This window comes from Anser cygnoides, chromosome 13 (genome assembly GCF_040182565.1).
Source record: "Anser cygnoides isolate HZ-2024a breed goose chromosome 13, Taihu_goose_T2T_genome, whole genome shotgun sequence".
Taxonomy (NCBI): Eukaryota; Metazoa; Chordata; class Aves; order Anseriformes; family Anatidae; genus Anser; species Anser cygnoides.
The window spans coordinates 6,939,065-6,955,516 of NC_089885.1; the positions used below are offsets into that span (position 1 = coordinate 6,939,065).

General features: G+C 57.1%; 1 protein-coding gene and 1 long non-coding RNA gene across 2 annotated transcripts; one reads left to right on the forward strand and one right to left on the reverse strand.

Moving 5' to 3' along the window:
* Positions 1–6,559: 6,559 nt before the first annotated feature.
* LOC136791870 (uncharacterized) lies at positions 6,560–7,393 on the reverse strand. The gene is made up of 2 exons (XR_010834817.1): positions 7,147–7,393; positions 6,560–7,063 (listed from the first exon to the last, which is right to left on the reverse strand). It is a non-coding gene; the product is annotated as an uncharacterized lncRNA (long non-coding RNA).
* On the forward strand, positions 7,375–14,602 carry LOC106037642 (tumor necrosis factor ligand superfamily member 10-like). Its single transcript, XM_067005111.1, has 5 exons — positions 7,375–7,653; positions 10,971–11,117; positions 11,421–11,454; positions 11,996–12,103; positions 12,479–14,602. Exons 1-5 carry the CDS (start codon positions 7,432–7,434, stop codon positions 12,928–12,930), a joined length of 963 nt encoding a protein of 320 aa, XP_066861212.1. The 5' UTR covers positions 7,375–7,431; the 3' UTR covers positions 12,931–14,602.
* The last annotated feature ends 1,850 nt before the right edge of the window (positions 14,603–16,452 follow it).

The window sequence follows — 16,452 nt, forward strand, 5'->3', positions numbered from 1 at the left end:
CTAAATATACCTCAGCCTGCTGTCAAGGAGCTGGATAGTTCTGGGGATGGGGAGGGAGGAAGGCTGAAAAAGCCCTGAGCCAGCAGGAAACCTGCGGTGGGAAGCTCTGAGTCAGCTTCAACTACTGTTTTGCTGAAATCGGTCCTCCCCACAGCCTCCATATGGTTTGCATGTTTCTCCAAATTCCCTGGAACAAAGCAGAGGGTCTGCGTTCCTCACAAAGAAAGCACACACTGCCTGTGTCTGTGTCGGGTCTGCTTGTGTGTGTGTGGTGGTTTTACTCAGGTGGGCAGCCAAGCCCCACCACAACTGCTCTCTCGCTTCCCCCTCCTCAAAGGGAGAGAAAATACGATGAAAAGGGCTCAGGGGTTGAGATAAGGACAGAGATCACTCAACAATTACCATGACGGGTAAAACAGACTCAGAGTAGGGCGATTAGAGAAATGTATTGCCCATGACTAACGAGCTAGAGAAGTGAGAAACAAAGAAAACAAACCAAAAACACCTTCCTCCCACCCACCCTCTTCCACCTCCTCCCCCTCTCCCCTCATCCTCCCCCTTGCTCACGCCAAGATGCCACGAGGGACGTGCGAGCAGCCCTCCCAGCACCATGCGCAGGCAGCACGTCCCCGCACAGCAGCTGTGGCTGTCCTGCAGAGCCTCCAGAGCCACGCCTGACCTGGCTGTGCAGTGCTCCGCTTGCCCTTGTTGCTCCTTCACCAAGAGCTGGGACCGCCTTTCCTGAGGGATATTTGGGATGTGGCTGAGGAAGAAGAGTTTCTCTGAGTGTCTCTCAGAAACACAGATTCCTCCCATCACGAAAACTTTGGCTGAGGAGATTTGCTGCTGGTTCAAGAGTGGCCTTAGGCAGATTGGGACTGCCGATCCCACAGAGAAACTGGGTGCCCAGTTACTGCTGTATCAACACTTTGGCATTGTTAGACAACATTTCTGGAGTGCTGAGTCACGCTGTTTGGGTGCTGAGTCATGTCTGCCTGGGTTGCCCCTTCCTGGTCCTGATGACACAGAATCACAGAATCACAGAATCGGCTGAGGCTGGAAGGGACCTCTGGAGATCATCTGGCCCAACCCCCCTGCCAAGCAGGGTCACCTAGAGCACATTGCACAGGATCGCATCCAGGAAGGTTTTTAAACCAGAGAAGAAGACTCCACTCTGGGCAACCTGTTCAGAGCTCTGTCAGCCTCACAGTAAAGAAATGTTTTCTCATAGTCAGTCAGAAATTCCTGCATTTCAGTTTGTGCCAGTTGTGACTTGTCCTCTCTCTGGGCACCGCCGAAAAGAGTCTGGCCCATCTTCTTGACACCCTCCCTTCAGGTATTTGCACACGCTTATAAGACCCCCTCTCAGTCTTCCCTTCTCCAAGCTAAACAGGCACAGCTCTCCCAGCCTCTCCTCGTATGAGAGACGCTCCAGTCCCCTCATCATCTTCGTAGCCCTCCGCTGGACTCGCTCCAGGCGCTCCATGTCCCTCTTGTACTGGGGAGCCCAGAACTGGACACAGGACTCCAGGTAAGGCCTCACCAGGGCTGGCTGGATGGGCAGGATCCCCTCCCTCGGCCCGCTCGCAGCACTCTCCTGAATGCACCCCAGGAGACCATTGGCCTTCCTGGCCACGAGGGCACGTTGCTGGCTCGTGGTTAACGTGCTGTCCCCCAGGACTCCCAGGTCCTTCCCCGCAGGGCTGCTTTCCGTTCTAGGTGGAGGAGGAGATAAGAGAGCAGGCTTTAATCACCCCTCCTTGATCTAGGCAGCAGCAGGACTGCCATGGCCATCTCCAGCTGCTTTCTGCCCATGCCCGACGGAGGGATGGTAACTTTCTGCTTGGAAAGATGTTGCAAGGGAAAGCACTGCTTCTTGGAAAGTCCGACACTGGCTGCAGGAGCTGGGACCACGGTCCCAACGCTCTTGGTACTTCCCTCTTGGCATCCATCCCTTTGCACTATTTCCACATAATAAGCACCATGGGAGCTCTCCTGCTATTTACGTGTTTTCTGTAATCTGCACCCAGACCAGCCTTTCCTCCCTCTGAGAGAGCACGCTCAGCCAGGGCATGTCCCTGCAGCAGAGCATTTGCAGCATCCCCCAGGATAAACAAACACCAGGGCATTGTATAAGCTGGGCGTCTTCCTGCCAGTGATCTCAAGCACTTCGGCAGCCTCACAGGGAGCAAGGTCCTCTGAAAACCGATGCTAGACAGAGGGAAAATGAGGCACAGAGGGGCCGGGGCCAAGGCATGTCATTGGCACATCATCTTCTGTTTCTCAGGTTCCCGCTACCTGGTAAAATATTACACTGCCCCAAGGAGGGGGTGAACCACCCGGGCTTTGCTGGGCCACAGGAGAGGACTGGCCAAGGGAGCAGGGCTGGTTCCTGCCACCCCAGGAGCGGGTGCTCGCTGAGGGAGCAGAACCGATCACAGATGTCAGGCACAGATGTCACAGTGCATTCTCCACGTGGTTGGGGCAGACCTGCTCAGGAAGGTGAACTGATCCAGTACATCAGCTGGAAGCACTGAGCTTCCCATTGAAACTTGGAAGTATGGTGTGAAGGGGGAGAGTTTTTTTTTTTTTTTTTTTTTTTTTTTTTGCAAATAAGGCTTGGCACAGGAATTCATTGGTTCCAATCAAAAGACAAATGTTAGAGAGAGCATGCCAGGGAGGTTAGCAAAGTCATTCCTGAGTTGCACGCACTGATTTCACATCCCGGGGGGGCTGCTGTTTCCTGAGATCATGTAGCCAACACATGTTAGAAATCATCAGCTGCTCAAGCAAACGAGGCCAGGCTGGGGCTTGCCTTAAAGGAGCAGCCTCAGGAAAATGAGACCTGGATCTGGATCTCCGCTGCAGAAGATGCGAACTGGGAAAGAATGCTCTGTTGCTGACCATCCCAAGGGGGGTGTGGGGGAGTCCAATCTAGGCTAACCCGACAGATCCTGCACATACTATTGTCTCTGTAAAACCTGGGAAACTAACATGACTAAACTGCACATTCTTCCATCATGACTGAAGCAAAGCCAAAGTGAATCTAAGGGGCAGAGTGCAAAATCCCACACAACTCACATTATACAGGCAATCTCTGCCTAGTTTCCCCCCTCCAGTGCCTTGCTGATGACACAAGTAAGATCCCAGCAAAACACTCTCTCCCGCTTTTCTGCACTGATTCTGCATCACCCAGTGCTGAGGAAACAAACTTCCAGGCTCAGCTGGCCCAACTCTCCTACTGCACAGACCAGGAAACATTAAAAGTAAAAAAACAACTCAGCCAGTCTCAAGAGGCAGTTCTTCATCTGACTCCCATCCAATTTTCTTTGCACAGTTCAAGTTCTGGTCCTGCCCTCACTCACAGGCTTGGCTGCTTTGCAAACCTCCTATCTTCAAGGCACAGAGAGCAGCCCCAGGCTACTAAGTTCTTGTAGCTCCAGGCATCTACTCATCAGAAGAGCGCAGCTGGGTGCTTGCCCCATCCTACAGAGCAGCAAATGGACCAGGATCACAGCACATGGATGAGCAGTACCCAGGTTGCTTCTGCACATGCATCCATGTCCCAGACTGCAAATGCATTTGGCTCCTCAAGTCCAACTCCACCAAAAGCAGGGGTATGACCATCTCTGCTCTCTCCCCACACTGTCTGTCTGGTGCCTCTGACAGGCAAACCTTGCCCCTTGCATGTGGGGTTCCTGCAATCCCTCAGTGCATGCATCCCTTCAACACCCAAGCAGGCAGAATTGCTGCCTGAGACTAGGGCAAGATTTTGCAAGTGTTTCCACCCCCAGATGCACCTTTTTCTGGCTCTGCCTCCACTCTTGCTCAACCTGGTTCTGAAGGTACTGAGCCTTTTTAATGAGAACAACCAGCAGGGTTCAATCTCCACCGCATTTTTAGAAATGGATAGCCACCTTTCTCCTTGCTGAGTGCCCTTCCCCAGCTCCAACAGAAGCACCTTGCCTGTGGCAACAGCCATCACTGCATTTGGCATGTCACTTCACTTGTCTTCCACTTCCAGACACTGCCCAGAGCAGGGGCAGTGCCCACACTAGTGCCTGAGCAGAGCAATGCCTGCCTCTCGCAGGCTGTGGGCACCGTGTCATGCACTGACCTGGGGGAAACCACTTGACTTGGCAGGTGTTTTTGGCTGCAAGATCCCCTTGTCTCAGGAGTATCCTTCTTGACACAGCATGATTAGATCAGTGATCTAAAGACATTTGTACGGAGCTTGCATTATTCAAGGCTTGGTGAAGTCTTTCATAAAAGCAATAAAAGCAGATAAGGTGACCAGTTACCCACTTTCCCATGTCTGGGAGGTCATGACTGCTCGTCACGTGGCTCCTCTGCATGCAGGGCATGCCAGCAGCCTGGAGAAGCCTGACGTGCCTGGCCAGTGCTGCAGGGATTACTGAAAATTTGTGCGTACTTAGGGCTAAATTTGGGCTTGGGGATATGAAAGTGCTGAGACTGTGACCCTACCATCAATTCACAGCAAATCAAGCACGGGTGGAGGGAGGCCCATTGAGGAGACCCCTGCAAAACTGCTCCTGGGGTATGTGCCTTGCCAACCCAGCTGCGGTGCTGGGTCCAGAGAGCAAGGGTCGAGAGGTAGGATGAGTGCACAGGCATCAGTCTGAGGGGCAAGGAGGGAGCAAATACCAACCCCACAGGGAGACCTGCCCAGGGGCTATGGCAGGAAGCCATTGCCTGCAAAATGAAAGTGTCTGCTTTACAAGAAACATGAGGAAGGGTGGGCAGGGTGAGCGGCTGGGCAGGGGGCTCCCCAGCGTTGCTGCTGCGGCACAGCTGGACCTCTGCACAGCTGAGCACTCCAGGCAACAAAGAGCTTTTCCCTCCACAAAAACAAACAAACAAACTAAAAAAAAAAACCACTACCTTCTACCTCCAGCTCCTGTGCCCTTTGCCAGGGTGCAGCACCTCCACAATGGGTGTGAACTGCTGCAGAGACAACACCTGCTTCCAGGAAGGGCCACCAGCATGAGCCAGGAACATCCACAGGCCACCAAGAACGGCTGGTGCCGTGACCAGACAGCCAAGGATGATGAGGAAAGGAGAATGAAGGAGGCCCAGGGGTCGCTTCCAGTGCATGGGGACCACCTGCTTCACTGGAATGATTGCTCTAAATCAGGCACAAGAAAAAGATGGACCTGCTTGAGCCCTTGTCATGCTCTGTCTCCACGCAGGACCAGCTCAAATACCAGGGCCACCAGCCCACCTCCCTGCACGCTGAGTGGTAGCTGCATTTGGGATGGGCAATGGGGCACTCTCAGACAGAACCTCCTCCCAGCAGGGTCCGTCTCCTCCAGGCTGGCAGGGACCCCCAGAGAGCCTCACACTGCCTCACCCTCCAAACAGGGCAAAGAGCTCCAGTGCTCCAGGAACAATGAGGCCGTCTGTAGGGGCCAGAGAAGTATGCATAATTAAAGTAGGACTGGAAAGATGCTTGAGAGGTTTTAGTTCAAGCTCTTGCTCTGGCACTGAGGGAGGGACAATTCCTATCCCCCCTTACCATAGCCCACGGCAATTATGTACCAGACAGGAAGTTGATGCTTCCCTCCCAGACACGCAAAGGAATCAGAGCAGCCACAATGTTTTGTAAGAAGAGATACTGGAACTGCCCTTTTCCTTTTAATGTGATTGTACTTGTGAATAGCTCCGTCTCCCTGAATCCTGACCAACACCGTGTGTCCCACTGGGGCTCCCTGCTGGAAATTTGTCTGCAGAAAGACAGAGATTTCAGGATTCAGTGGAAAAGACAGTGCCTGTTGTGGTTTAACCCGGCCGGCAGCTAAACACCACACAGCCGTTCGCTCACCCTCCCCCCTCCCTCTCTGGGATGGGGGAGAGAAACGGGAAAGTGAAGCCTGTGAGCTGAGATAAAGACAGTTTATTAAGACAGGAAAATAATAATAACAACAATAATAATAGTAATAATGATAATAGTGTTACTACTAACAATGTGTACAAAACAAGTGATGCACAGTGCAATTGCTCACCACCCGCTGACCGATGCCCAGCCTATCCCCGAGCAGCCGCCCCCCCCACCCCGGCCAGCCACCCCTATATATTGTTTAGCATGACGCCAGATGGTATGGAATACCCCTTTGGCCCGTTTGGGTCAGCTGTCCTGGGTCTGTCCCCTCCCAGCTCCTGCTGCACCCCCAGCCTGCCGGCTGGCAGGACAGAGCGAGAAGCCGAAAAGTCCTTGGCCTGGTGTAAACACTGCTCTGCAACAATTAAAACATCAGCATGTTATCAGCGCTCTTCTCATCCTGATCCAAAACATAGCATCCTACCAGCTACTAGGAGGAAAATTAACTCTGTCCTAACTGAAACCAGGATGGTGCCATTTCTGGCAGGCAGGATGAGAAGTGGAACAAGTCCTTTTCTTAAAGGACAAAATGCCATTCATTGTGTGAGAGTGCTAGAAAAGCGAGCCACTGGCGAGCGGTCCCTTCCTAGCAGCTTCCTTCCCCAGTTCTGAGGTGGGGGAGGTTCCTCAGATGACACATGCTCTGCAAGATCCAGCCCAGAAAGCTGAAGCTTAAGGGGCAAATCCTGAATTGATTTTATTACTGAATTATCACAGACATTTTTAATACCCTCAAGGATCAAAGCTCAGCCTCGTGGAGCTGTGGCTCACAGCTGTCACGGACGGCGTGCAGCACGAGGTGGGGACCCGAAGGGCACGAAGGGAGCACAGCCGGGCTGGCACGGCGTAGCTCTGGCTCCATGGCCATGTCTCCGTGGCCACGTCCCTTTGAACAGCGGTTGCTGCAGCACCAGGCTGTGTCCCCGCCTAGGAACGGCTGCGTGGTGCAAAGACTTGGGAGGGCGGTGGGCCACGGGGCAGCTTCTTCCATCGTGGGTTTCACCGGGGTCCAGCCTCTCTCGCTCACAGTCAGGTCCTGTTTCGCCCTAAGCCATAAATTTGCCCCCAGCACACCACTCGGTGCTACTACAGCTGTCTGCGGGTTTGGGCTGGGGCCGGTCCACGGCTTCCCCATGTCCCATCCTCAGAGGAGAGAAGGCAGATCTGGGAAGACCGAAGTGTTCGTGTATTTCTTTAAGGTCTCACTTCCATTCCAGAGATAAAAGCACTAAAGGCCATAGACTCACCTGACCACGAAGTCGTCAGGCAGCAGCCTTTCTCCAGGCTTTCTGTTTGCTTTCCAAACAACCTTTCAGAGCAACCGGGAATGCTTTGGGATCGGCAGCCAGACGGCTGAGAGCACCGAAACTGCCTGCCCCTCTGCCAGCCGAGCCCTCTGACCAGCCCCTCCCGGCACCCGGCCCCGCTCCCCCGCCGCCCCCCGTCCCGGGACCACCCCCGCCGCCTCCCGCCCCGCGGCCCGCCCCGCCGCCGCTCCCTTCCCCTCGGAGCACGGCGGCGGCGGCCGGGCCATGGCCCCGCAGCAGCCCCGGGCCGGGCCGTACGGGCGCTCCGACAGCGGCGGCTCGGAGGCCCGCATGCTGGCGGACGGCCCCGGCGGCGGCCCCCGGGGCGGGGGGCGGCGGCGGCGGTGCGGGCCGCTGTGGGGCAGCGTGGCCGTCATGGCCATCGTCGCCCTGCAGATCGCCTCCACCACCGGCCTCTTCGTCTACTTCACCATGGCCATCTCCAAGGTGAGCCCGCCGCGGGGAACAAAGCCCCCGGCACCGGGAGGGGGCGGCGGGGGGCGGCGGGGCGGCGGCTGCCCCCCGGGAGAGCCCGGCCTGGGCTCGAGCTTCGGCGCGGAGCCGTGCTGGGGGCTGAAGCCCCGGCCGGGGGGGAGGGAGGCAGGGAGGGAGGCGGGGAGAAGGGCGCCCCGAGCCCCGTCCGCGGCGGGGCAGCGCCTGGCCCGGGTCCGCCCGGAGCCCCGGGTCCGCCTCGGAGGCCCGAGCCCGGGGAAGGGGGCTCGGCACCCGGCGGGGCTGCTAAAGCCTCTTTGTGAGCCTTTGGCCGGGGAGAACCCCCGCGCCAGCAGATCCCGGGCACTCGCTCCCGCTCAGTCACGGCAAGTGACCGGGCTGGGGTGCAGCCGTTCTTGCCCGCGCCCAGCGGCACTCACACCGACCCGTTCCCAAGCTCAGGACCCACGGGCCGGGTGCTGCGACCCGCCCCAGCCGCTGCTGGGACCCTGCAACTGCCCTGCCCCACTGCTGCCTGCTGGAGACCCCGAGCCCCAGAGCTTCAGGGCCCCCTGTGACCACTACACAGATGCTGTCCTTGCTGCAACGAACTTGCACACAATAGACCTGATCCTGTTACCAAACCCACCTACACACCTTACTGCCCCTGCTAAGACACAGCAATCCCCTAGCAGTGGAAAGGTCGAGGAGGCTAAACACTGAACAGAAGAGATCTTTGCTATGGACAAAGGGAAACTAAGTACTGCCAAGCAGCTTTCTGGGCAGCTCTACCAATGGGAACCGTCAGCTTTGGTGATGGAGGGCTCATCGTCAAGAAAAGAGCGCTGGAGTGCCAAGCATTGCACAAAACCACAACAGAGGGGGAAAAATTGGAAAAAGTGCTGCCCATGGATGCAGGAGGAACAGCCTGTCTGGTGCCCGGTCCAGCATCCTTTGGAGCAGACTCCCCTCCAGGCTTTGTTTCCATGCCTGGATCCCATGTGGCACCCACTGTGAAGGATTTACATGAAAGGCAGCAGTGAGAGGACAGAAATGTGGGCAGACAGAGCCTGGGGGAAGGTATGAAAGAAGATGGCCACTTAAATATACCTCTTGGGATAATTTTGGAGTCTGTTCGTCAGATCCCTGCATGGGATCGGTGCTAGGTATAGGCAATCAGAGCTCAGCACATCTGGGGACTCTGAATCACTCAACCCGGGCAGCCTGTCCTCACCCCAATGCACACGCATACACACAGTCCACCTTCTCCCCCTGCGCCCCCCTCCCCCAGTTTTACAGAATTTTCTCTCCTGCTTTTCACTGAATTTAAAGCCCTACCCTGTGCATGCTTCCCAGAAGGGGAGACAGACACGGCAGGCAGAGCGGCTACCCTCTAAAATGAGAAGTGCTGGTGGCACAGGCAGCCCGTCACAGCAAGCTTTATTGGAGGCAGTTAGCATTGCAGTCAGCGCCAGGCAGTTGTTAGTGGAGAGAGGGATAAAGCGCGTGGCTGCAGTGCCCGTGGTTATGCTGGGACTGTGCTACCTCGTTACCAGGACTGATCGGATGAGAGTTGACCCTGGTTATGCGTGCACGTGCTGTGATCTGTGCTCCTGGCAGTGCAGAGGAGCGTGCTGCGTTCACTGGCTTTGCCCAGCCATGTGCTCATGTTGTGGAGCTCCGTGTGAGCAGCCCCACTGCTTGGAGATTTACTTCTTCAGCAGGCGCTGTGCATCCACCCGCGCAGACAGGCACGTCTTTGCAAGACTGCAGCCTAGCTGCCTAAATCCACATGAGACAAAACTGCTAAGGCTACGCTCACCCTTTTGCAGTCATCCAGCTATACGAGCCACCACGTCGCTTCCTCTGTGTTCATCACTGCAACCCATCCCCCAAACACAGTGCTCCTGGCAAATCCAGCCAGCCAGCGCTAGGACTGACTGTTGGCCCAATAGGAAAAAAAAATACTTTTTATCTTACTTCATGTAGCCTTTCTGCTGGTACTAGAGTCTCCATTGATCCCAGTCAAGAGGCAGGCAGCGGTCTGGTGGGAGCTGCAGGGCTTAGAGCAGGCAGGGACCCTTTGGAAACACAGGATGCTGGTGAGACTGACAGTGTGGCCAAGCCCAAGGACTCCTGGGTTGTGTCCTGATCTGGGACAGACTAGGTGATAAAGGTGGGATGGTCAAGGTGCTTGTGTTCGTTCCTGGCTCCTGGCACACTGATTTCAGGGCAGTTGTCCCAGCTGTGCCTTGGTTTTCCCACGCCCTGTACAGCAGAACAGCAACCCAACAGCCAGCCATGCCTGTCATCCGTAGGGCAGCTCACCCCACTGGGACACCAGGGTCAGAACTGAGCCAGGTCAGCCTAGGGACACACTGGCGAGGCACAGTTCACCATGCAGCAGCTCACATCATATGGAAAGAAGGCTTCCCATCCCAAACCACGAGCCAGCAGACTAGAAAGTTTTTGAGATCTGCCTGGGCTCATTCTCCAGCCACCATTTTGTATGGCTCAGCCGTGGAAGGGAGAAGGTGCGTGAGAGCTCTGTTTGCAACAGGCTCAGTTCAGCAGCAGTAAGGCATGGAGCCTGGTCACCACGCAGCTGCCTGGACGCTTGCAGACTGGAGTGGGAGCTCTCACCTCTGTGCACAGCCCCTGTGCAGGCCTGGGGCACGTGGAGGGCAGTATTGCAGGGAAACTGCTTCCCCAGGATCTGCGAGTAGCTTGTTCAAAGCTAAGGCTGGGTTTTTCTGATCGAGACACCACATTTCCCAGGGCAGGAGCAGAAGAGGTGAAGGAGATGGAGAAGGGGATATTTTGATGCCTCTCCTTTACGTGGTGCTCTGCAGTTTGCAGGAGTTCATGTCTCCCTATCTCCTCATGCTCAGCACTGGGACGCAATGAAAGGGGCTGTCATGTTTCCCCAAGAGCTGGGATGAGCAAAACTTGCTTCTGCCAGCCATGAGGATCGTAGGAGGACAAGACGAGCTCTAATCAGTCCAATTCACAAAACAGATTTTTGACAGAACTCGGGATCCACCCAGCCTCCTGCCAACTAATTCCTTCCCAGCAGAGCAGCTTGTCAGTGTTTGTGTCCCAGTGGCACCAACTCATCCCACCACCAGCTCTGTGATCAGGGAAGTTCAGGGTCAGTCTCCATTTAGTGGTGTGGCTGTGGGCACCCTGACACAGGAGGAGCCAGGCCAAAGGCAGCTGAACCCATACGCATACCCCACAGGGGAATCGCCTCTGCATCCACCAGCCAAATCACACATACTGCCTTTGCCTGCTCTGAGCAATTCGTGGACGTCTGGGTGTTTCCATTCCAGCTCAAAGCCCAGTCACAAGGGAGCTCGGAGGAGCTGAGGTGTCTGCAGCTCATCAATCAGCAGCAGGAGGGCTCCAACTTGGAGGAGCTCATCAGCAACCAGCCTTGCCTCAAGCTGGCCAACACCATCAAAGCCTACGTGGCCATGGTGAGCACGGGCCTGTGGGTCTGGGGAGGGTGGGACACACAACAGGAGGGCTCCTGCTTGCCTCCCTGCATCAGTTTCCCCATCCGTCTCACAAGGGGGTGGCAGAGGCTTGATTTAAGCAGGATCGGAGGAGTGCAGCTGCACGCCAGGCCCTCTGCAGATCTCTGCATCGAGGAGCTGGTAGAGTCCAAAGGCACAGTGTGAAAGATGGAAAAGCCTGCAAAAGATGTGAGGAGCTGGGGAGCAGGAAATGTCCTTTGCATCTTTAAACCATGGGGCTGTTTTTCTTCTCTAACGGTTCAGGTGACGGAGAACATGATCCACAGGAGCGTGAAGGGTGAGTTCGTCCTGGCTGAGCACCTGGGGCAGGAGATGGGGCTCTGCTCCCTGGGGACTGGTGCTGCCAAGCAAGGATCTGTTTGCTCGCACCCGAACTGCAGCTGGACAGACGGAGCCACAGCCCACGTGTGCACCGCTCAGCGTGTGGCCAGGGATGCCAGCAGGCTGGGCTGCTCGGTTGCTCCCGGGGCAAACTCCACCAGGCAGGGCACCGCGGCTGTGAGCTGGGGTGGGACAGGGGGGCGCAGACTGTCCTGCTGGGCGGGGAGAGGGCTCACATCCCTCGACACAGGTTGGAGGGACAGCTGTGTCTGACTGGAGCCTGGGGAAGCAGGGCCTGTCTACCACAGGGACAGCACCGAATGTTAGATAATAATTGACCAGACATTTCCACTCCCAAGTAAACTCCCCCTTTGTAGGGTCAGTGGGGCATTGTCCTGCCCAGTTCTTTCTGGTCGCTAAGGACGTGCTCTGGTGGCATGGGTCTGGGGGTCCCCATGCACTCTGGCCTCTATAGCCATTCTTCTCTTTCCTCACAGAGGCCCGGAAGAGCTACTTCAATACCTCGGAGGGACAGGTTCCTCCCAAAACACCTGGCAAACCCTCAGCACATCTCACCCTCCGCCCGCAGAGCCTGGCCCTGGATGGTGAGTTGGGGGAGGCTAGCAGGGCACTGGAGAGTTTCCAGGGTGGGAAAAGGGAGGAGATCTCACCCGAAGGGCAGGGGGCTCAGCACGGGAGGTTGCATTTGGTGGCAGGTGGGGAGATGTTTCTCCTCTCCAGAATCACAGAATGGCCGAGGTTGGAAGGGACCTCTGAAGATCATCTAGTCCAACCCCCCTGCCAAGCAGGATCACCTAGAGCACATTGCACAGGTCTCCAGTCCAAGGCCACACTCTTTACCCCCACTCCAAGCTGCATGACCGTAAGAGAGTGAAAGGGCCGCCCCCTCCTTTCCTCCTGACCCTGAAGGATGCTTCCCAGCACAGTGCACTCCTTTGGTGACCCTTCCTTCTCCCCAGGAATCTCCAAGCGCTTTGGGAACCTCTCCCAATCCTGCCGCCACGCCATTGCTCGCTGGGAAGACAGCACCATCCACTCCCACCTGCAGAACATCACGTACCGGGATGGCCGGCTACGGGTCAACCAGGCGGGCAAGTACTACGTCTACTCCCAGATCTACTTCCGCTACCGCAGCGAGGGGGCCGAGGGGGCCAGCACCCGCGTCTCCGTCCCCCAGCTCGTGCAGTGCATCAACTGGAAGACATCCTACAGCCAGCCCATCCTCCTGCTCAAAGGGGTCGGCACCAAGTGCTGGGCACCCGAGGCAGACTACGGCCTCCACGCTCTCTACCAGGGGGGACTGTTTGAACTCAAGGCCGGCGATGAGCTGTTTGTCTCGGTCTCCTCGCTGGCCATCGACTACAACGATGCAGCAGCCAGCTATTTTGGGGCCTTCCGGCTCGACCTGTGACAGCCTCCTCATCCTCACGCCTCCCCTGTGCTCCTGCTGTATCGACTCTTCCGTGCGGCCCAGGGTGGCAGCTGTTTGAGCTGCTGCTGAATGCAGCTCCCACATGGCCGGGGGGCCTGGTGCAGCGTCGTTCCCTGCCTGTGTTGTGCCTTGTGGGTGTCTGCTGGAGCTGGGCGAGACTGCAGGGATCGCAGCGTGGGACAGGCCTCCAGCAAGAGCCGCACCACCAGGATACCTTGTGACCACCCCCCCCACCCTCCACAAAGCAGAGGCACAGGGGTCACAGCCACAAATGCAAGACCAGTTCTCCCTGGGGAAGGACAACCCCCAGCAACTCTGAATCCACGTTTGGCAGAGGCAGGTCCAGCAAGCCAGGCTGCGAGGCTCAGCGACCCTGAGCTGGAGGCGTTGGGGCAGAAGTCAGGATTAGCAGAGAGCAGTGGCACAGCGAGCACTGCGCCAGGGCCGCCCGCCACCCCAACAGCATCGGGGACAGCCTGCAGGCACAAGGCAGACCCAGCACCAGCTTCCAGAAAGCAGCAAAGGAGTTTCATTTCAGGATAGTTAGAAACCTGGACCAGTGCCAGCAATCAGCTTCTGAGGAGTCAAAGAGCAGGGCCACAAAGCTGGGATAATTACCAGCACAAGCAACCACACCTAGGCACGTGGCAGAGATGCGCACCTTGCCCCGGTGGATTAGACGTCTTCAGTGGCACTACAACAACAGAGCCCAGGGCTTAGCAAGTCTAGAGCAGCATCTTCTCTCCGTCCCCAAATAGCTGAGACTGCGTCACACCAATGAGTGTGCCACGCCATCAGGAGCCTGGGGAAGCCCATCAGAAGAGCAGAAAGCTGGGGGCGCTTCAGACCCTGGCACCCTGGTCTGGTCCTCAACAGGCTGGCACAAGCACCAGCGCCCGCAGACCCCCCCCCCCCCCCCCCCCAGGTGCTTCTTCGTGGCCCACACAAACCCCCGGCAGCAATGAAGATACTTCGAACCCCCAGATCAGCTGCTCCCTGGGAGCAGCCTGGCCTGTGGCAGCTCCCCATGAGCCTTGTGTGAGAGCAGTGGCATGCAGGGAAGGGGTGCCCAGCCCCCTGCTGCTGAGCTGTGCCAGCTTCGTCATGCTGCGGGTGAGCTGGTCCGTCCTGTGGGACAGGGTGCAGCTCAGATGGACAGAACCAAGCCGAGGTGCTTGGCATCAGGCCTCCCCTTTGCTTCTGACCAAGCATCCCTTTCCTGAGGGTTTTGTTTCTCCCAGCCCTGTTGGGCCAGCACAGCTGCTCTCTTGCTCACACCATGAGCCTTCGCAGCCGTTACCCTCCACAATTTCAGCTCAGGCCGTGCGTGAGCCCAGGCAGTAGCAGCACGGAGCCCAGCATGGACAAGACCAAACCCCCCTGTTGTTAAACTCCCAGGATGTGACAGACACAAAAGACGTGTTCGAGCAGAGCAGAGCATGATAAAGCTGGCTGGGACACTGGGGTGGATGCAGCCCACTTTTGTAATTACTTGTGTATGCTGTCATATTAAGTCTGTTGGTGTGCAAGTCGCTCTCCTGCACGGACAGGCCAGCAGCACAGACTTCCACGAAGGACGCAAGTACCCCTCCTGCTGACACAGCTCTGGGGGGGTCTCAGTGCCTGTTTAAATAAATCCTGTACTCCAGCACTGGCCTTGCACCTCTGCATCAGGTTCACCCTGCGTAATTAGCGCTATACCCCTGCACAGCCACAGTGCTGCCCAAACCTGACAGTTTGATGTCTGAGTCAGCTCACATGCTTTCCACCAACATGCTGCAGAGCATCTGGGTTTTGTGCAGCCCCCCCCTCACTGCAGGGCAGCCTTCTCTGCACCCCCCCCCCATGCCACATTCCTTGCCCTGGCAGATAATCCAGCACAAAATTGCAGCAGGCAGAGCGCTGCACGGGCTGGGAGCAGCGGGCTGGCCTGCCCCCTGCTTGCTTCAGCCCTCAGCCCTCATAGTTCCTCACCTGCCTGAACAGAGTCCTGCTGCCCTGACCTGCTCCCAGCCTGACCCCCCCACCACGAGGCATGGCGCAGCGGTACTGGTACGCCAGCAGCAGCAGTGAAACAGCTCAGGTGTCGGGGCAGAGCTGTGAGTGCCAAGGCTGCCCTGGGGAAGAGGCGTGTGTGGTTTCCAGCAGCTCCATCCCAGGGACTTGCAGGCAGACCCCAGTGAACGCTGCAGGCAGTAGCTGGTCCTGTCCCATCTTGCATCCCTAATCTCTCCAACGGCTCTGCAGCCCAGGCCAAGGTTGTGCCAGGGCAGCTGCTGCCACTCCCCTGTGGATGCCTGAGGCTTTCCCAGGGAGATGTACCCCTGCTTCTGACCCCCACCGGGGGGGTGCACGCTAGCTAAGCCCACCTGGCGCATTCAGCCTTCACACCATTCCTCTGCACCATCCTGAGCCAACTCTGCAGCTCTTCCCCACGGTGCTGGGAAAGGAAGCGCTTGGGCATGCCGTGCAGGAAGCAAACGGCTCCCATCAGCTCTTATCCACAAGTAGCAGGAGGCTGGGGGGTCTCATGGGCTACCTCCCAGTTTTCTGGGGTAGTTGGCATCCTTGTGCTGCTCCTCTCTGCTTTGGGATTGCCAAGCCCAGCCCAAGGCTGCTGGGACCTGGGACAGCTCAGCCAAACCAGGGCCAAACCCCAGGGTACTGAGATGGGCTTGTTCCCCTCCACATTGAAGCTGGGCAGGAGTTGCTCTTTGCTCCTGCCGTCCACCCCACAGCTTCCCAGGCCTGAGCCTTCTCTGTCTTCATCCTTGGCCGCCCCCACACTGCCCTGCTCTGCGCCCAGCACCCTCTGCGTTCCCCTTGCTCCACCGCCCCCTGGCATTTCTGTGTCACCAGTGCTGTGCCGCAGAGCCCTGCTTCAGCCCCAGCAGCCCCTCTCCGGAGGAAGTCCCATGGCCTCAGGGAAGGAGGGAGGGGAGGCTTGGCCACGCAGCGTGCTCGTCTCTGACCTTCATGTTTTGCTCTTGCCCAACACAAACAAAACAGCGAAGCCTGCAGCACAGCTGTGTCACACGTAATCCTGTTTAGCAAAGATCCCCAACCACACCAGTCCTCATTGCACGCCTGCAGACCAGCTGGCTTGTGCTGCTATTGCAAAACCCTTCCCTCAAGAAGTACCGTTCAAATGGGACTTTATTCTTACAAGTCTCATTTTCCCTCTTGCTTTCTGGGCTGCCTTGGTGACTAGCGACAGGAATCAGACTCCCAGGGCTCTTCCGAGAGCACCGAGCTCATCTGGGTTCCTGTGGCCTCAGCCCCTGAGCTGCCTTTGGCAACGGCTGTAGGAGCTCAGAGCTCAACCAGACAACTCAGAGCTGCAGGAAATGGAGCAGGTGGTGCAAAGGTTTTCGTTGAAACACAGCTTAGCTTTCCCCCAGCACGGAGGAGCAGCTAGGAGGTTGCTGTTTCCCATGCAGCAGCCAGGAGCCCATGGCATCCCAGGTAAACCATCCTGTTGCATGATCTGGGAGAGTCAGG